The sequence below is a fragment of the Bombina bombina genome, chromosome 5 (genome assembly GCF_027579735.1).
Source record: "Bombina bombina isolate aBomBom1 chromosome 5, aBomBom1.pri, whole genome shotgun sequence".
Taxonomy (NCBI): Eukaryota; Metazoa; Chordata; class Amphibia; order Anura; family Bombinatoridae; genus Bombina; species Bombina bombina.
Window position 1 is genome coordinate 918,939,579 of NC_069503.1, and position 15,078 is coordinate 918,954,656.

The 15,078-nt window shown below is 38.9% G+C and overlaps 1 protein-coding gene across 4 annotated transcripts in view; it reads right to left on the reverse strand.

Moving 5' to 3' along the window:
• Positions 1 to 15,078, reverse strand: part of PDE7A (phosphodiesterase 7A) — a 302,393-nt gene that overhangs the window by 45,676 nt on the left and 241,639 nt on the right. For all 4 annotated transcript variants that reach the window (XM_053715083.1, XM_053715081.1, XM_053715082.1 and 1 more), the window contains 2 exons: positions 3,909 to 4,040; positions 3,244 to 3,335 (listed from right to left, as the gene is read on the reverse strand). In XM_053715083.1, coding sequence (XP_053571058.1) covers positions 3,244 to 3,335; positions 3,909 to 4,040 — 224 coding nt within the window. The remainder of the gene's footprint in view (positions 1 to 3,243; positions 3,336 to 3,908; positions 4,041 to 15,078) is intronic.

Sequence of the window (15,078 nt, forward strand, 5' to 3'; positions counted from 1 at the left end):
ATATCCAGACGGTATAAAGAAAGGAGGCTTCCTGAACCAAGGGCTGGTAAGACTGCCACCAATTCAAAGACGGTCTTTGTTCTTGTGATCTAACAAAATCCTCTGAGACAGATCCGTGTGGTCCCAAATCCATTGATGCAGCATCTGCAATTAAAGGGCCTAAAGATTAAATCTGCTAAATGGAATTAAATCTGTGGTAGCCACCATGAGACCCACCAGTTTTATGCACTAAGCAACCTAAGGGAGAGGATTAATCTGCTCAGACCTTTTGCAGCTTCAGCCTGTGATGATCTGTCAGAGACAAAAACAAAGTCATGGAATTTGTTATGAACCCCAGAAAAGACACAAGAGTCTAAAGATTGAGAGCTTTTTGGTAGATTTATATCCCCCCATGACACTGAAACAACTGAAGAATCATCTGCATTTGAGACACAGCCAGATGATAAGTAAAAAAATCCTTGAGCTCGGACTACAGAACACAGAGCTCTCAGTATTTTTGTAAACACTCTGGGAGGTCTAGCCAGACCAAAATTGAGGGCCACAAACTAATAATGCTTGTCTAGAAAAGCAAATCTCAGGAACTTTACATGATCTCTGGGTATAGGGATAAGCATCTTTTAAGTCTATTGTGGAGAAAAACTGACCCTCCTTCACTAAAGGAAGTAAAGTGCGAATTGTATCCATCTTGAATGTAGGAAATTTCAGGAATCTGTTCAATTTTTTGAGATCCAAGACCGGCTGAAAAGTACTCTCTTTTTTTTGTACTTTTGGAGAGATTTGAATAAAACCCCTGGTTTAATTCTGAAGTTGGAACTGGAGTAATCACTCTGATTAATTCCAGATCTCTCACACAAGCCAAGAAAGCTTGGGCCTTTAAAGGGACATTGTACACTAGATTTTTCTTTGCAAAAATGATTTGTAGACGATCCATTTATATAGCCCATCTGGTCGTGTTTTTGTAAAAATGTAGTTTTACTTATTGTTTAATAACATTGTGCTGGTTTTTAGACTCCTAACCAAGTCCCACAGTGTCAAATGTATACATGCATTTACAGTCTCCTGCTGGCTCCTGTTTATGTTATCTGTCTTTTCATATGCAGTTAAAAGGGGGGGGGGGGGTATCTGCTCTTCTTGTTTTCCCAGCCACTTTCACTCGGTGTCCCAGCAAAAACCTCAACAACAGTGCTGAACTGGGTGCAAGGTTTTATAATGGATTTTAGATCAGCATCTGTGCATATTCTTCTTTATAGTAATGTCTATTACATGCAGTTATATGAAAATTGGTATATAATGTCCCTTTAAAGGATCTCAACCCAGGGGATTGGTGAGACAATACATTTCCCCAGAGGAGTCCTTGAACAAAAGCTTATTCAATACCCCTGAAATGATTTGCAATACCCAGAAATCCTGAACAGATCTCTCACAAGCCTCTCCAAGAAACTAAAAATGCCCAGGAGATCTAAACTTGCCCTTAAATTTCTTATCCTGGGGCAGAAGAGCTCCCTTACCCCCTGTGACTGTGGCAATAATAGCATCCAGTTCAAAACCAGAGGTTTACCCTGAAAAGGGAGAGAAAACAGTCTGCACTTATACACCATGTAAGCAGACCAAGACTTAAGCCACAAGGCTCGCCTAGCTAAAACAGCTAATGCAGCATTCTTAGAACTAAAGGGACATTAAACACACAAAAAAATATGGGCTATTTCAATAAAAATTTCAAATAAAGTTTGTAATTGACATGAATTAGCAATTTTGCTGCTAATGCTCCTAATAAACCTTGCAGTGATTTGAATATTGCATATGAATATGTACGTCATACACACTAGTTAGGGAGCAAGGGGAATATCCTTGCTCTCTAACTAGTGCCCTTATCCTTACAGCCTGCCCCCAAGCTGCAGCGGTCTGTGTGAGACCAAGCTCTGATAATCAGAGTGCCCTTACCACCTCAACCAGTCCTAAGAACCTTCCTACATGCTGAGAATGTTACAGCAAAACAGGAACACCTGCACTAAAGCTAAAAACCAGAAGGTAACAAGCAGAATTTTAGCGCAGGTGAAGAAAAACATACTAAATTTAAAGCAACAGTAAACTCAGAAAACAAAGTTTTTATAAAAAGTGCCCAAAAGTGCTATGAACTGCTAGTATAAAGGTGTATAGTGTATAAACATATATCCCCAGACTATGCGAAGCATGTGAACATATTCATACTAATAACCCACCAGTTATTAGTATGAACATCTTCACATAGTAGGTACTCACCTCTCAGGACCTCCATCCACTGTGTTTACTTCAGCTGCAGCTACTTGCTTCCAGTAGACAAGCCCATCCTAGGCAGTGTGAGCACAATGCCAAGGATCTAAGTTTGTAAAAGCATCTCAACCCAGGGGATTAGTGAACAAGTCCACATTTCACCTGTGCAGGGCTGGGGTTTCACATAGCGCAGCTGACAGTAGACCAGGGGATTGGTGGACAAGTCCACATTTTACCTGGAAGGACTGCAATATGTCTTTACTGAAAAAAATACTTTTCACTGACTGGATGAAAACTCCTTGCCTACACATCTGAATGGCACGTTACTGTGAGGAGGATTCGAGCCTTAGATCGGTTAGAGGATCCCCTTTCAAACGATGAGTAGATCTTGCACTTCACTTTTCACCTCACTCCTAATTAAGGAGGCAAAATAAAATGATTAAGGGTCATGGGAAGTGGAAGGGATTTAAAGCTCAGGTTAGTTGGGGTGTCTTGCCTCCTCCTAGTGGTCAGGAAGGGAATATTGCCACATGTGATGACTCTTAGACTCTCACCGTCTGATGAAATATAAAAAAAATATATATATATATATATATATATATATATATATATATATATACATACACACACACATACACACACACACACACACACACACATACACATTTTTAGAGCGCTTACAGAAAACTTTTTGAAGTACTGAGGGCAGTGCATGCAATGCTTTGTAATATTATAACATTTTCTGATATTTCTAAATATTACTTAAGCTATTTAAAGCACACATTAATAGCATAAATTAACATAAATTGATGTAATGATAATTTGTACAACAAACATTTAAAGGAAAATAATATTAGCTAATTTTAGCTTAATATTGGTTTCCATTTTTGCCAGGTAGTCTGTAAAATCAGCTGGGTGGTGTGCTCATTAAATAGGTCCTGGGGAGAACATGGATCAATAAAAAAATATATATATAAGTTTACTACAACCTACCTCTCTTCTAATGTCAGGTGTGAAAACAAACCAGATTCTCGCAACAATCCAACTGCTGATCTCCAGTGGTGGTTTTCTAATACTGAGGTATTCTTGAGGGAAAAAAATAATGAATTGAAGAATTCTGATGTTTAAGAAAACTTTCACAGCACTTATTTTGGCATCTGCCCAAGTACCTGGTTAACTGATCTGAAGGGAATTTCCTTACAGTTTGAAACTGTTATAAGCCCTGCATGTTACAAACTAAGGCTCTGATTGAAATACCATGTCGCTCACTGCACAACAATTTCCTATTGGTAGCTGGGAGCCCGTTACTCATTTGATAGAATGTAAAACCCGAATGTAGTAGTGATAACTGAAATTGGTAACGAACAAGTCATATATACATACATATATACATATATATATCCCCAGATGACTGGCTGTATTCAGCTCTAGACCAGTAGTGCATAACCAATAGGGATCAGAGTTTAACTGTGTTAATCCCTTTTGTTTTAATTCTGTTCAACCAATAGTGCAAAAATACGGCAACATATTAAAGCATTTTAAAATTGCCCCTTTATATCTTTCCTAATTTATTGTGTTCCCATCACATTAGTTAACAGACCTAGACTACACACACAATACTACTGCATAGCTACAACTGAGATACAGATCTTACTTACTTTGTATAAAGTTGCTAAGTAGTGGTTTGTTTTTACTAGAAAAGGCTGATTTACACCAGGATGATCCAAATCATGCGTTGCAGCTGCAATCAAACCCAGAAGGACATCCAATGGCGTAAAAGACTTGGCGAGCTGTTAAGAAAACAAAAGAGCAACAACTCATATGAATGGCAATCCATGAAGACAAGAAGCAGTCTTTAAGTACTAAATAGAGGACCTTTTTATTTAATTTAAAGGGACATGAAAGACACAATATAACTGTCATGGTTCAAACAGAAGTAAATAGAAAAGTCTTTAAAAAATTGCATGTTCTATTATCAAATGTACTATGATCTCTTGCTATCCATTGCTGAAAGGCATACCTATGTAGGCACAGGAGCAGCAGTGCACGAATAGCAGCTAGCTGGTGATTGGTGGCTAAATACATATGCCTCTTGTTATTGGCTCACCAGAGGGGTCTAACTAGGTACTCAGTAGTGCATTGCTGCTCTGTAGCCGATTTTAACTGCAGGAATTAAACACACAATTATAAATAAGCAACAGTGCAATAATACAAAGCTCTAAAACTTGACAGCGTTTTCTTTTTGCACTTTTATGTCAGCAATTTAACACCTAACTGAACAATTAACTGACTCAGAACATAAGGGTTTCTTTAAAATAAATAAATAAATAAATATATATATATAAACCTTTCATCAAGTACATTTATGTTAGGTTGCTACTAAAAATGACTTTATTGTTCTCTATTACATGAACAAATGTAAGCACCAGTATTCAAGAGAAGTCACAGAACATATGGCGTTTTATGGTTTATAATTCTACAATTAAATATTGCACTGCTTTGTGCAAGACAACTCATTTGCTCTAATCCTGATTATCTGTGCCAAAAAAGCCCAAATAATAGGAGGCGCCTCAAAATAATGATTGTGAGAGTAATATGTAATATAATCTTTTGTGTAATTAAAGTCATATGTGTCCGAAAACTAATAGATGCGGTCAGATAAGGTATCTTCTGAACGGCAAGACCAAGATCCAAATCCAGGGAAAACACACTCAGCAGCTCTTCCAAATCTTCTAACAAAAACAAAATTTATGCTTACCTGATTTATTTATTTCTTGACACGATGAGTCCACGGATCATCTAATTACTATTGGGAATATCACTCATGCCCAGCAGGAGGCGGCAAAGAACACCACAGAAAAGCTGTTAAATATCACCTCCCTTCGCTACAACCCCAGTCATTCGACCGAAGCAAAGGAGAGAAAGGAAGCAACAAGGTGCAGAGGTGTCTGAAGTTTATAACAACCCTGTCCAAAAAGAACAGGGCGGCCCTTGGACTCATCGTGTCAAAAAAGAAAGAAATACATTTAAATTTTGTTTTCTTTCTAATGACAAGATGAGTCTACGGATCATCTAATTACTATTGGGAATCAATACCCAAGCTAGAGTACACAGATAAGGGAGGGACAAGACAGGGAACCTAAACGGAAGGCACCACTGCTTGAAGAACCTTTCTCCAAAAGAGGCCTCAGCTGAGGCAAAAGTGTCAAATTTATAGAATTTTGAAAAAGTGTAAAGAGAAGACCAAGTTGCAGCCTTGCAAATCTATTCCACAGAAGCTTCATTTTTCAATGCCCAGGAAGAGGAAACAGCCCTCGTAGAATGAGCCGTAACTCTCTCAAGAGGCTGCTGTCCAGCAGTCTCATAGGCAAAGCGAATGATACTCTTCAGCAACAAAGAAAGAAGTAGCCGTAGCTTTCTGCCCTTTACATTTCCCAGAGAATACCACAAACAGAGCAGAAGACTGACAAAAATCCTTAGTCGTCTGTAAATAGAATTTCTCCTACATTGGTGTGTCCGGTCCACGGCTTCATCCTTACTTGTGGGATATTCTCATTCCCTACAGGAAATGGCAAAGAGAGCACACAGCAAAAGCTGTCCATATAGCCCCCCCTCTGGCTCCGCCCCCCAGTCATTCTCTTTGCCGCTCTGAACAAGTAGCATCTCCACGGGGATGGTAAAGAGTATGTGGTGTTAGTTGTAGTTTTATTTCTTCTATCAAGAGTTTGTTATTTTAAAATAGTGCCGGTTTGTACTATTTACTCTACAACAGAAAGTGATGAAGATTTCTGTTAAAAGAGGAGTATGATTTTAGCACCAGTAACTAAAATCCATTGCTGTTCCCACGCAGGACTGTTGAAACCAGTGAACTTCAGTTGGGGGGAACAGTTTGCAGACTTATCTGCTTCAGGTATGACCAGTCTCTTTTCTAACAAGACCTAGTAATGCTAGAAGACTGTCAGTTTTCCCTTATGGGATCGGTAAGCCATTTTCTTAGACTCAGTAACAGAATTAAGGCTTATAAATTGGGCTCTATGCTGGTTGACACTTTTGTGGGCTAAGTCGATTTATTTTTATCATATTTATATGACATTAAAACACTTTTGGGAACGTTTATTGCGCCTGGCAGTTGTTTAGACGCCTAATTTAGTCAGAAAGGCCCCTTCACTCTGGTATGCAGAGGGAGGAGGCCTCATTTTTGCGCCTCAGTTGCGCAGTTACTTCTATAGGCAGTACATGCAGCTTCACATGAGAGGGTCCTGTGGCTTAGAAAAGGACTCAGAAAGGCTTATTTCTTTGGTGAATAACCCCTAAGGATATTAGCTCCGGTTTGCTCATTTAAGGGTTTAGAGACTTGAAATTTGGTGTGCAATACTTTCAAAGCATTAAGACACTGGGGTATAAATTTCATAAAGATCGGATTTTTCTTTCATAGTTTTTCGATCATTCAGAAATAAAGTGTGCTCTTTTTATTATTTAAAGAGACAGTAACAGTTTTGTTTAAAATTGTTTTTATTGCATTAAAAACCTGCCTAAGTCTGTCTAACATGTCTGTACCTTCAGATAGCATATGTTCTGTGTGTATGGAAGCCAAGGTGCTTCCCCCATTAAATGTATGCTAATTGTGCCATGGTGTCCAAACAAAGTAAGGACAGTACTGTCACATTTCATAATGTTGCCCAAGATGATTCTTTAAATGAAGGTAGTGGGGATAGTTCATCATCCTCTCCTTCTGTGTCAACACCAGTTTTGCAGGCGATACCTAGTACATCTAGCGCGCCAATGCTTGTTACTATGCAGCAATTAACAGCAGTAATGGATAATTCTATAGCAGCTCTTTTATCCAAACTGCCAGCATTTCCCAGAAAGCGTGATTGCTCAGTTTTAAATACAGAGGATGAGCAAGTTGGCGCTGACGATAATTTATCTGTTATACCCTCACATCAATCTGAGTTGGCAGTGAGGGAGGGTCTGTCTGACGGAGAAATTTCAGATTCAAGAAAAATTTCTCAGCAGGCAGAATCTGATATCGTGGCATTTAAATTTAAGCTAGAACATTTCCGCGCCCTGCTTAAGGAGGTAATAGCTACCCTTGATGATTGTGATTCTTTGGTGATTCCAGAGAAGTTGTGCAAAATGGACAAATTCTTAGAGGTCCCAGTGCATGCTGATGCTTTTCCGATACCCAAGAGGGTGGCGGACATAGTGACTAAGGAGTGGGAGAAGCCAGGTGTACCTTTTGTTCCACCTCCTATATTCAAGAAAATGTTCCCCATTGTTGACCCCAGAAGGGACGCATGGCAAACGGTCCCTAAGGTAGAGGGGGCAGTTTCAACGTTAGCCAAGCGCACAACTATTCCTATAGAGGACAGTTGAGCTTTCAAAGATCCTATGGATAAAAAATTGGAAGGATTGCTTAAAAAGATTTTTGTTCAGCAAGGTTTCCTTCTTCAACCAATTTCGTGCATTATTCTTGTCACCACGGCGGCGTCTTTTTGGTTCGAGGAACTAGAAAATTCGCTCCAAAAGGAGACTCCATATGATGAAGTCATGGACAGAATTCACGCACTAAAGTTGGCTAATTCCTTTATTTTGGATGCCGCTTTTCAATTGGCAAAATTAGCGGCGAAAAATTCAGGTTTTGCAATAGTGGCGCGCAGGGCGCTTTGGCTAAAATCTTGGTCGGCGGATGTGTCGTCCAACACAAAATTGCTTAATATTCCTTTCAAAGGTAAGACCCTTTTCGGGCCAGAATTGAAGAAGATTATTTCAGACATCACTGGGGGAAAGGGCCATGCCCTCCCACAGGATAGGCCTTTCAAGGCTAAGAACAAATCTAATTTTCGTTCCTTTCGCAATTTCAGGAACGGACCGGCTCCTAACTCTGCAGCCTCTAGACAAGAGGGTAAAGCTTCCCAGCCTAAACCAGCATGGAAACCATTGCAAGGCTGGAACAAGGGTAAACAGGCCAAGAAGCCTGCTGCTGCTACCAAGACAGCATGAAGGGGTAGCCCCCGATCCGGGACCGGATCTAGTAGGGGGCAGACTTTCTCTCTTTGCTCAGGCTTGGGCAAGAGATGTTCAGGATCCCTGGGCACTAGAAATAGTCTCTCAGGGGTATCTTCTAGAGCTCAAGGAACTTCCTCCAAGGGGACGGTTCCACATGTCTCGCTTATCTTCAGACCAGATAAAGAGACAGGCATTCTTACATTGCGTAGGAGACCTATTAAAGATGGGAGTGATACTCCCAGTTCCAACAGCGGAACAAGGTCTGGGGTTTTACTCAAACCTGTTTGTAGTTCCCAAAAAAGAAGGAACTTTCAGGCCAATTCTGGATTTAAAAATTCTAAACAAATTCCTCAGAGTTCCATCATTCAAAATGGAAACCATTCGGGCGATTTTACCAACGATCCAGGAGGGTCAATATATGACTACCGTGGACTTAAAGGATGCATACCTGCATATTCCTATCCACAAAGATCATCATCAGTTCCTGAGGTTCGCCTTTCTGGACAAACATTACCAGTTTGTGGCTCTTCCATTCGGTTTAGCCACTGCTCCCAGAATTTTCACAAAGGTGCTAGGGTCCCTTCTAGCGATCCTAAGGCCGAGGGGCATTGCTGTAGCACCTTACCTAGACAACATTCTAATCCAAGCTTCGTCCCTTTCCAAAGCAAGGGCTCATACAGACATTGTTTTAGCCTTTCTCAGGTCTCACGGATGGAAGGTGAACATAGAAAAGAGTTCCCTGTCTCCGTCCTGTCAGTATATTTATGAAAATCTTAGCAGTGCTATCCAAATAATATATATAAGTTTATGGCAGGGTTATAAACACAATACAAAGAAATAGAAACCCTTATCAACCATGCACCTACTAGACCATACAATTAATATAAATATCTGAATTCTTTTATTTAGTTAATATCCATAAACATATTGAACTATATTTGCAGTAAAAGGAAACTAAATAAAAGTTTATATGCGTAAAACCAACTCTTAAGATATGCTATCCTTCTTACAAAACCCAGAAAAATATACCTTCACAATTCAGCCTTATTTATTTAACACAATGGGACTAAAAACCTTTAACATCCAAGCAATACAATTCTAAACAGTGTTTATAAAACAATAGGATAAAATATATATTCTGCTATTTAACTGCAATTTATCCTAATACAAAATTAACCGACAATATCAGAACTTGTATAGATGAGTTACTTAGCCAATTCAGACACAGATTTGAACAATACCTAGGCTTATAACTACCAATTTAAAATACAATATACTTCACCAATTTTGAACCAATTCGTAGCGGTCTTTAGGTCATCTCATTTGAAAGAAGGTTTTTGCACAAATCAAGGATAAGTTTTAAGCTCCTTGCTGAAGTGAACTTTTTTTTTTTTTCAGGTATATCGCAGCCAAAATCAGATCACTAATTTTCAACAAGTTACAGACAACTCTCTCTTGTGCATTCAACACTCCCATTATATAATCATTGATGACATCATGTGGGTGGCACTACGGGAGCTGACCTTCCCATTGGTTATCTGGGAAGTCTAAATCGGATTGGCCCTTGGAAATTTCATTTTTAACAGCCAGAAAGAACCTTCTGGCTGTAGTTCTCGCAACATAACACCAGGTGGCAGCATACAGTACAACATAGCAATACAATACAGCATTTCTGACATTTTTAAGCAAGTTAATTTTTTTTTTTATAAAATGGTTATTTAATCAGATTACACTCTCTGCATTAATCATATATAACCCCAATTACAGATGGTTAATATTAGGTTATTTTTTTCTGATTATTCTGATACCAAATATGTTATATTATTAACATTTTATTATATCAAGGCAATTTAATACTGCTAATTAGTAGCTTAAAATGCATTACAATTTTATCGGTATCCTGGCATTTATATGTGAATAATAGCTTATTTTTAATTCAGTATTGTACTGTATTCCAAGTGAATCCTGTCTATGTAGATCTGAAATAAGAAAATAAATGTTAATAATCACTTCTCTTCAGGTCCATAAACATCTATTCATGTTTTTAAACACACAGAGGCTAAGTAAGATCTTTTGTGTTTTCAAAACATATACATCATTTCTATGTATATCTGAATTTATTTCCTATATAAATATCCCCTGCAGCAATCATCCACCTAATACAATGTGCTTAATTTTAATATATATATATCATGAATCATAATGTAAGTCATTTGTCTTCACTGTATTATCCTAACATTCTAACTTTTCAGTAACTTCAGTTGCCAGACTTTTTGTCTCATACTCACCACATGGGGTCAATCCATGAGGAGTTGTAAGAGTCTTTAAAACAGCATATTTCCTGTTTAGCCAGCAGTGCAGATGAGTATTTGATTTTATTTGTGTCACCTTCCCCCAAGAGGGGTTTTTGCAGTAAGTCTTCAAATAGAGATTCAGTGAGATAGAACTGTTGTATCACACGTGTCAAATTCCAAAGGGGTCCTTGAACACATTCTTTTCTCACCTCACCAAATGTTCTGAGGTTATAAAAATCTGCATATATAGTCAAATGAATAGGGTCACTGAGCTATTTCCTTTAGAAAAGAAATGTTTGTGTTTCAAAAAGGCTCTACTGATCGTCAATCCTGATAGACGTGTATTAGAAGCTGTGTTCAACAAACTCATGTTTAATTAATCCTGAGTTCTCATCTAACATATACAGTGTATAAAATATACATATATATATATATATATATATATATATATGTACACATATGTAATATTCATCATAATATTCATATACTCTGACATAAATCCCCCTTCCAACTTCAAATAGATGTAGGACACATGTATTTGAATTGGCTTAAAGTCAGTGGTATTTGATGAGGATCAACCGTATACCTCATAGACAGTCTCTTATGAAGAAAGTTTGTTATTTTGAGCTTTCATGTTTATCAGTTAGGCATCTTTAAATTACAGTATGTCTTTAGTGCATTTGGGGATATGACACTTCATTCTCCCTCTATGACTTGTAGTTGGGACCTGGGATGACATGCCCGCAGTTGATTTATATGTACCCATTTATCTATGAAACCTTCATTTTTGGGGATCCGTATTTTATAGGCCACTGGAGATATTTTGTCAGTAATGACAAAAGGACCTTTCCATGAGGGAAGAAATTTCTTCTCCCTAACCTGATCTCTTCCAAAGTTATAAAGATAAACTTTATCATTTATTTCATATTCCTTTTTGGATGTTTTGAGATCATAATAGGTTTTAGTGGCAGTTGCGGCTCTTTCTAAATTCCTTTGAGCAAATGCAAAGGCATATTGCAGGTGCTTCCTTAAGTTTTCCATATATTGATGTGTATTGGCAGCGTTTATCAAATTTTGGTCTGATGTACGGTACAGCAGATGCTGAGGTAGAACCATTCTTCTACCAGTCATCAGCTCAAAAGGTGACATCTTGGTAGCATTACTTGGAGTTGCTCTTAATGCCATTAAGACTAGAGGTAGTTTTATATCCCAGTCTTTACCTGTTTCACTCACAAACTTTTTGAGGATTTTAACAATGGATTGGTTGTAACGCTCTACACCACCACTTGAGGCAGCTCTATAAGCAATATGGAGCTTTCTTTTAACCCCTAGTATTTTCCACATTTTTGTCATCACTTCGCTAGTGAAGTGGGTCCCCCGATCTGATTCGATTCTTTGGGGCAAACCAAATCTGGAAAATACATGGTTGATGAGCAATGCTGCACATGTTTCAGCACTATTGTTAGGTGCATTAATGCACTCTACCCATTTAGTGAACAGGCATGTCACTGTTAACATGTACTTGTTACCTCTTGATGACCTTGTTACCGGACCAATAAAATCAATTTGTATATCTGACCATGGCATTACCATCCCCCTTTTCTGCAATGGCGCTCTATGCGTTGGGGCAGTGGGTTGGAACTGTGGACAGATTAAACACCCTTGACAGTAGGTTTGAACATCTTTCAACATGTGTGGCCAAAAAGCGTAGTCACGCAATATTTCGTACGTGAGTTTGGCACCGCGATGACCAGATGTGGGAGCATCATGGGCATGTTGAAGCATTAGACCTCTGAACTTGGTGGGTACTACCCACTGTTGGATGCCAGTTTTGGAGGTTCTAATTAACAAACCATCCTGTAATTTGAATTGTGATTTAGATTTTATTAAGATTCTCAGATCTTCTTTGCCAATATAATCATCTTTTGAGATGGGGTTGCTTTCAGGATCTTCTATGTGTTTATAGAAGATGCCTACAATGGGGTCTTCTTTTTGACTAGTGATCAGGTCCTCACTAGGAGAATCCTGACTCCATTGTACCAAGTTAGGCTCACTCTGTTGTTTTGCCTGGTTTCTGGTAATGGCTTCTACCTGAATTGCACCCATTAAGTGTTCAATATTAAGGAGTTCTCCAGTTATGGCTCCTTGTTTGGCTAATGAGTCCGCAAGGTCATTGCCTTCCTTATCAGGACCTAAAACTCTGGAATGACCCTTGGTCTTTTTCCAGTGTATGGTTAAATCATTGGATACTACCAGATTATCAATCTCGCAGAACAATTTGCCATGCTTGACTGGTTTGTTATTGCTTTTCTGCATGCCATTTCTTTTCCAAGTTGGCAGGTATTCAACAAAACTGTCACGCACATAATTTGAGTCAGTTATGATCACAAATTCATGAATACCATGTTCAATAGCCATTTCAATGGTTTTGAAAACAGCAGTTAGTTCTGCAACTTGACTGGATCTTGGTCCAATGTTGAAACCTACAGATATATTTGAGAATCCGTTTGCCCCAGTTATACCAATGCCAGCGACTAATCTGCGCTCATTATCAATAGTGGCATGGTAAGAACAACCATCAACATATACCCAAGGTAATGTTTGACAATGGTCCTCATTGTACATTTTATATGGGGAAAGCAATTGTTCTTCCAGAAAATCATCTTCTGATAATTCTTCCCCAGGATCTCTAGCAGTACAGTCGTGGAGCTCAGCAAGCCCTTGCGCGACTGGATTCTTTTTATTCTGCTTGTAGCGAATTTCTAAGGGCCAGCCTTGTAAGGAAAGAGTCCACGCTGTTATGCGGCTATTAGACAAATTCCCATCTCTTATTCTCTCACTTTGCAAATATAGCAAAGGCTGGTGGGCCGTTTCTACAATAATTTTCTCGCCCTGTATATAGCTGCGGAAATTTTGTAGAGCCCATACAGTAGATAAGAGGGCTTTTTCGCAATCGTTAAACTTTATTTCTACTGGGGATAGATTTTTGCTCGCATAAGCAATGGCTTTGTTCAAATTATCATGCTTTTGGTATAACACAGCACTCATGCTTACATCTGTGTACCCTGTTTCTAAGTAGAAAGGTTTACCACCTTCAGGGTACGCTAAGCAAGGTGCTTGAGTGAGTTTTCTCTTCAGCTCTCTGATGGCTGTCTCTTGAGACTCACTCCAGTGCCATTTCACATCCTTCTTTAGAAGAAGTAGTAGTGGTTTAGCTAATTCCGCATAATTATCAATGAATTTGCGAGAATAATTCGTCATACCCAGGAATGATCTCAATTCCTTTAAGTTAGTTGGGTTTTTAGAATTCACTATAGCTTCCACCTTTTTCTTCTGGGGATTTAATCCATCAGAGGTAACTTCATGTCCCAAGAAGTTTACACGAGTGCGGCACCATTGAGCTTTTCGCAGGGATAATTTGACACCTGCCCTTTTAAGTTGGCTGAGGACATGTTTAAGTTCTGTGATGTGTTTTTCAAAGTCGGTGCTTTTGATTAAAACATCATCAACATAAGATAAGGTCCCCCTTTCCAGTGCGTCAGGCATAGCCTTATGCATGAATACAGCAAATTCATGTCCAGAATTTATGTATCCAAATGGAAGTCTCTGGAATGCATATTGGACCTTTTGGAAGGAGAATGCTAGCTTATATTGGTCCTCTTCATGTACCTTTATGGTCCAATATCCCTGTGCACAATCAATGGCAGTGAATATTTTGGATCCTTGCATTTGTGCTAGGCACTGGTCAATGTATGGTACAGGCCAGCCAGACATGTATACTCGTTTGTTTAGCTGTCTTAAGTCAGCACACAAACGCCATTGTCCATTGGGCTTAAGGACACCTAGAATAGGATTATTATAAGAGCTGTGCACCTGTCTGATAATACCTCTTTCTTCCAAATTCCTTATGATCTCTGCAAGAGAATCATATGAGGCTAAGGGAAGTCTGTATTGTTTGACAAATACAGGTGGTGCATCGGGATCTGTTTGTATTCTTGCAATGTGCAAGTCTGTAGTACCACAGTCATAAGAATCCTTAGCAAAAATATCCTTGTACTCCATCAGGAGTTCTCGCAGCTGTTGGCGTTCATCATCGCTGGAACAGCCATTAGCTAAGGATATTTGCTCTTCGACTATTTGCTGAAATCCTGGAAAGATTTCAGGCTGTCCTATTTCATAGGCTTCTTCCAGTCTAGAGGTGAGATCCCCTTGATTATAATTTACATTGCTCCCATGACTCTGGGTATTGGGGTAATCTTGCTGTTTGATTGGCTGATCAAACACTAGAGAGGCTTCTTCAATTTTACAGATGCCTTCCTCTGAGCTGAAGGGATAAATAGACTGAATATTAAATAGACCCTCTGGCATAGATGCAAAGGATTGTTCTATTAATTGTTCTTCAGTTAGGTATCCTTCAGGTATTAGCCCAATTACATTATTCTGGAATCCAAAAGTGTAATAACTTGATTCCAGTGCATATCCTATGGTAGTTCCCTTGGATAATGTTATATCCTGTGGGGTCATG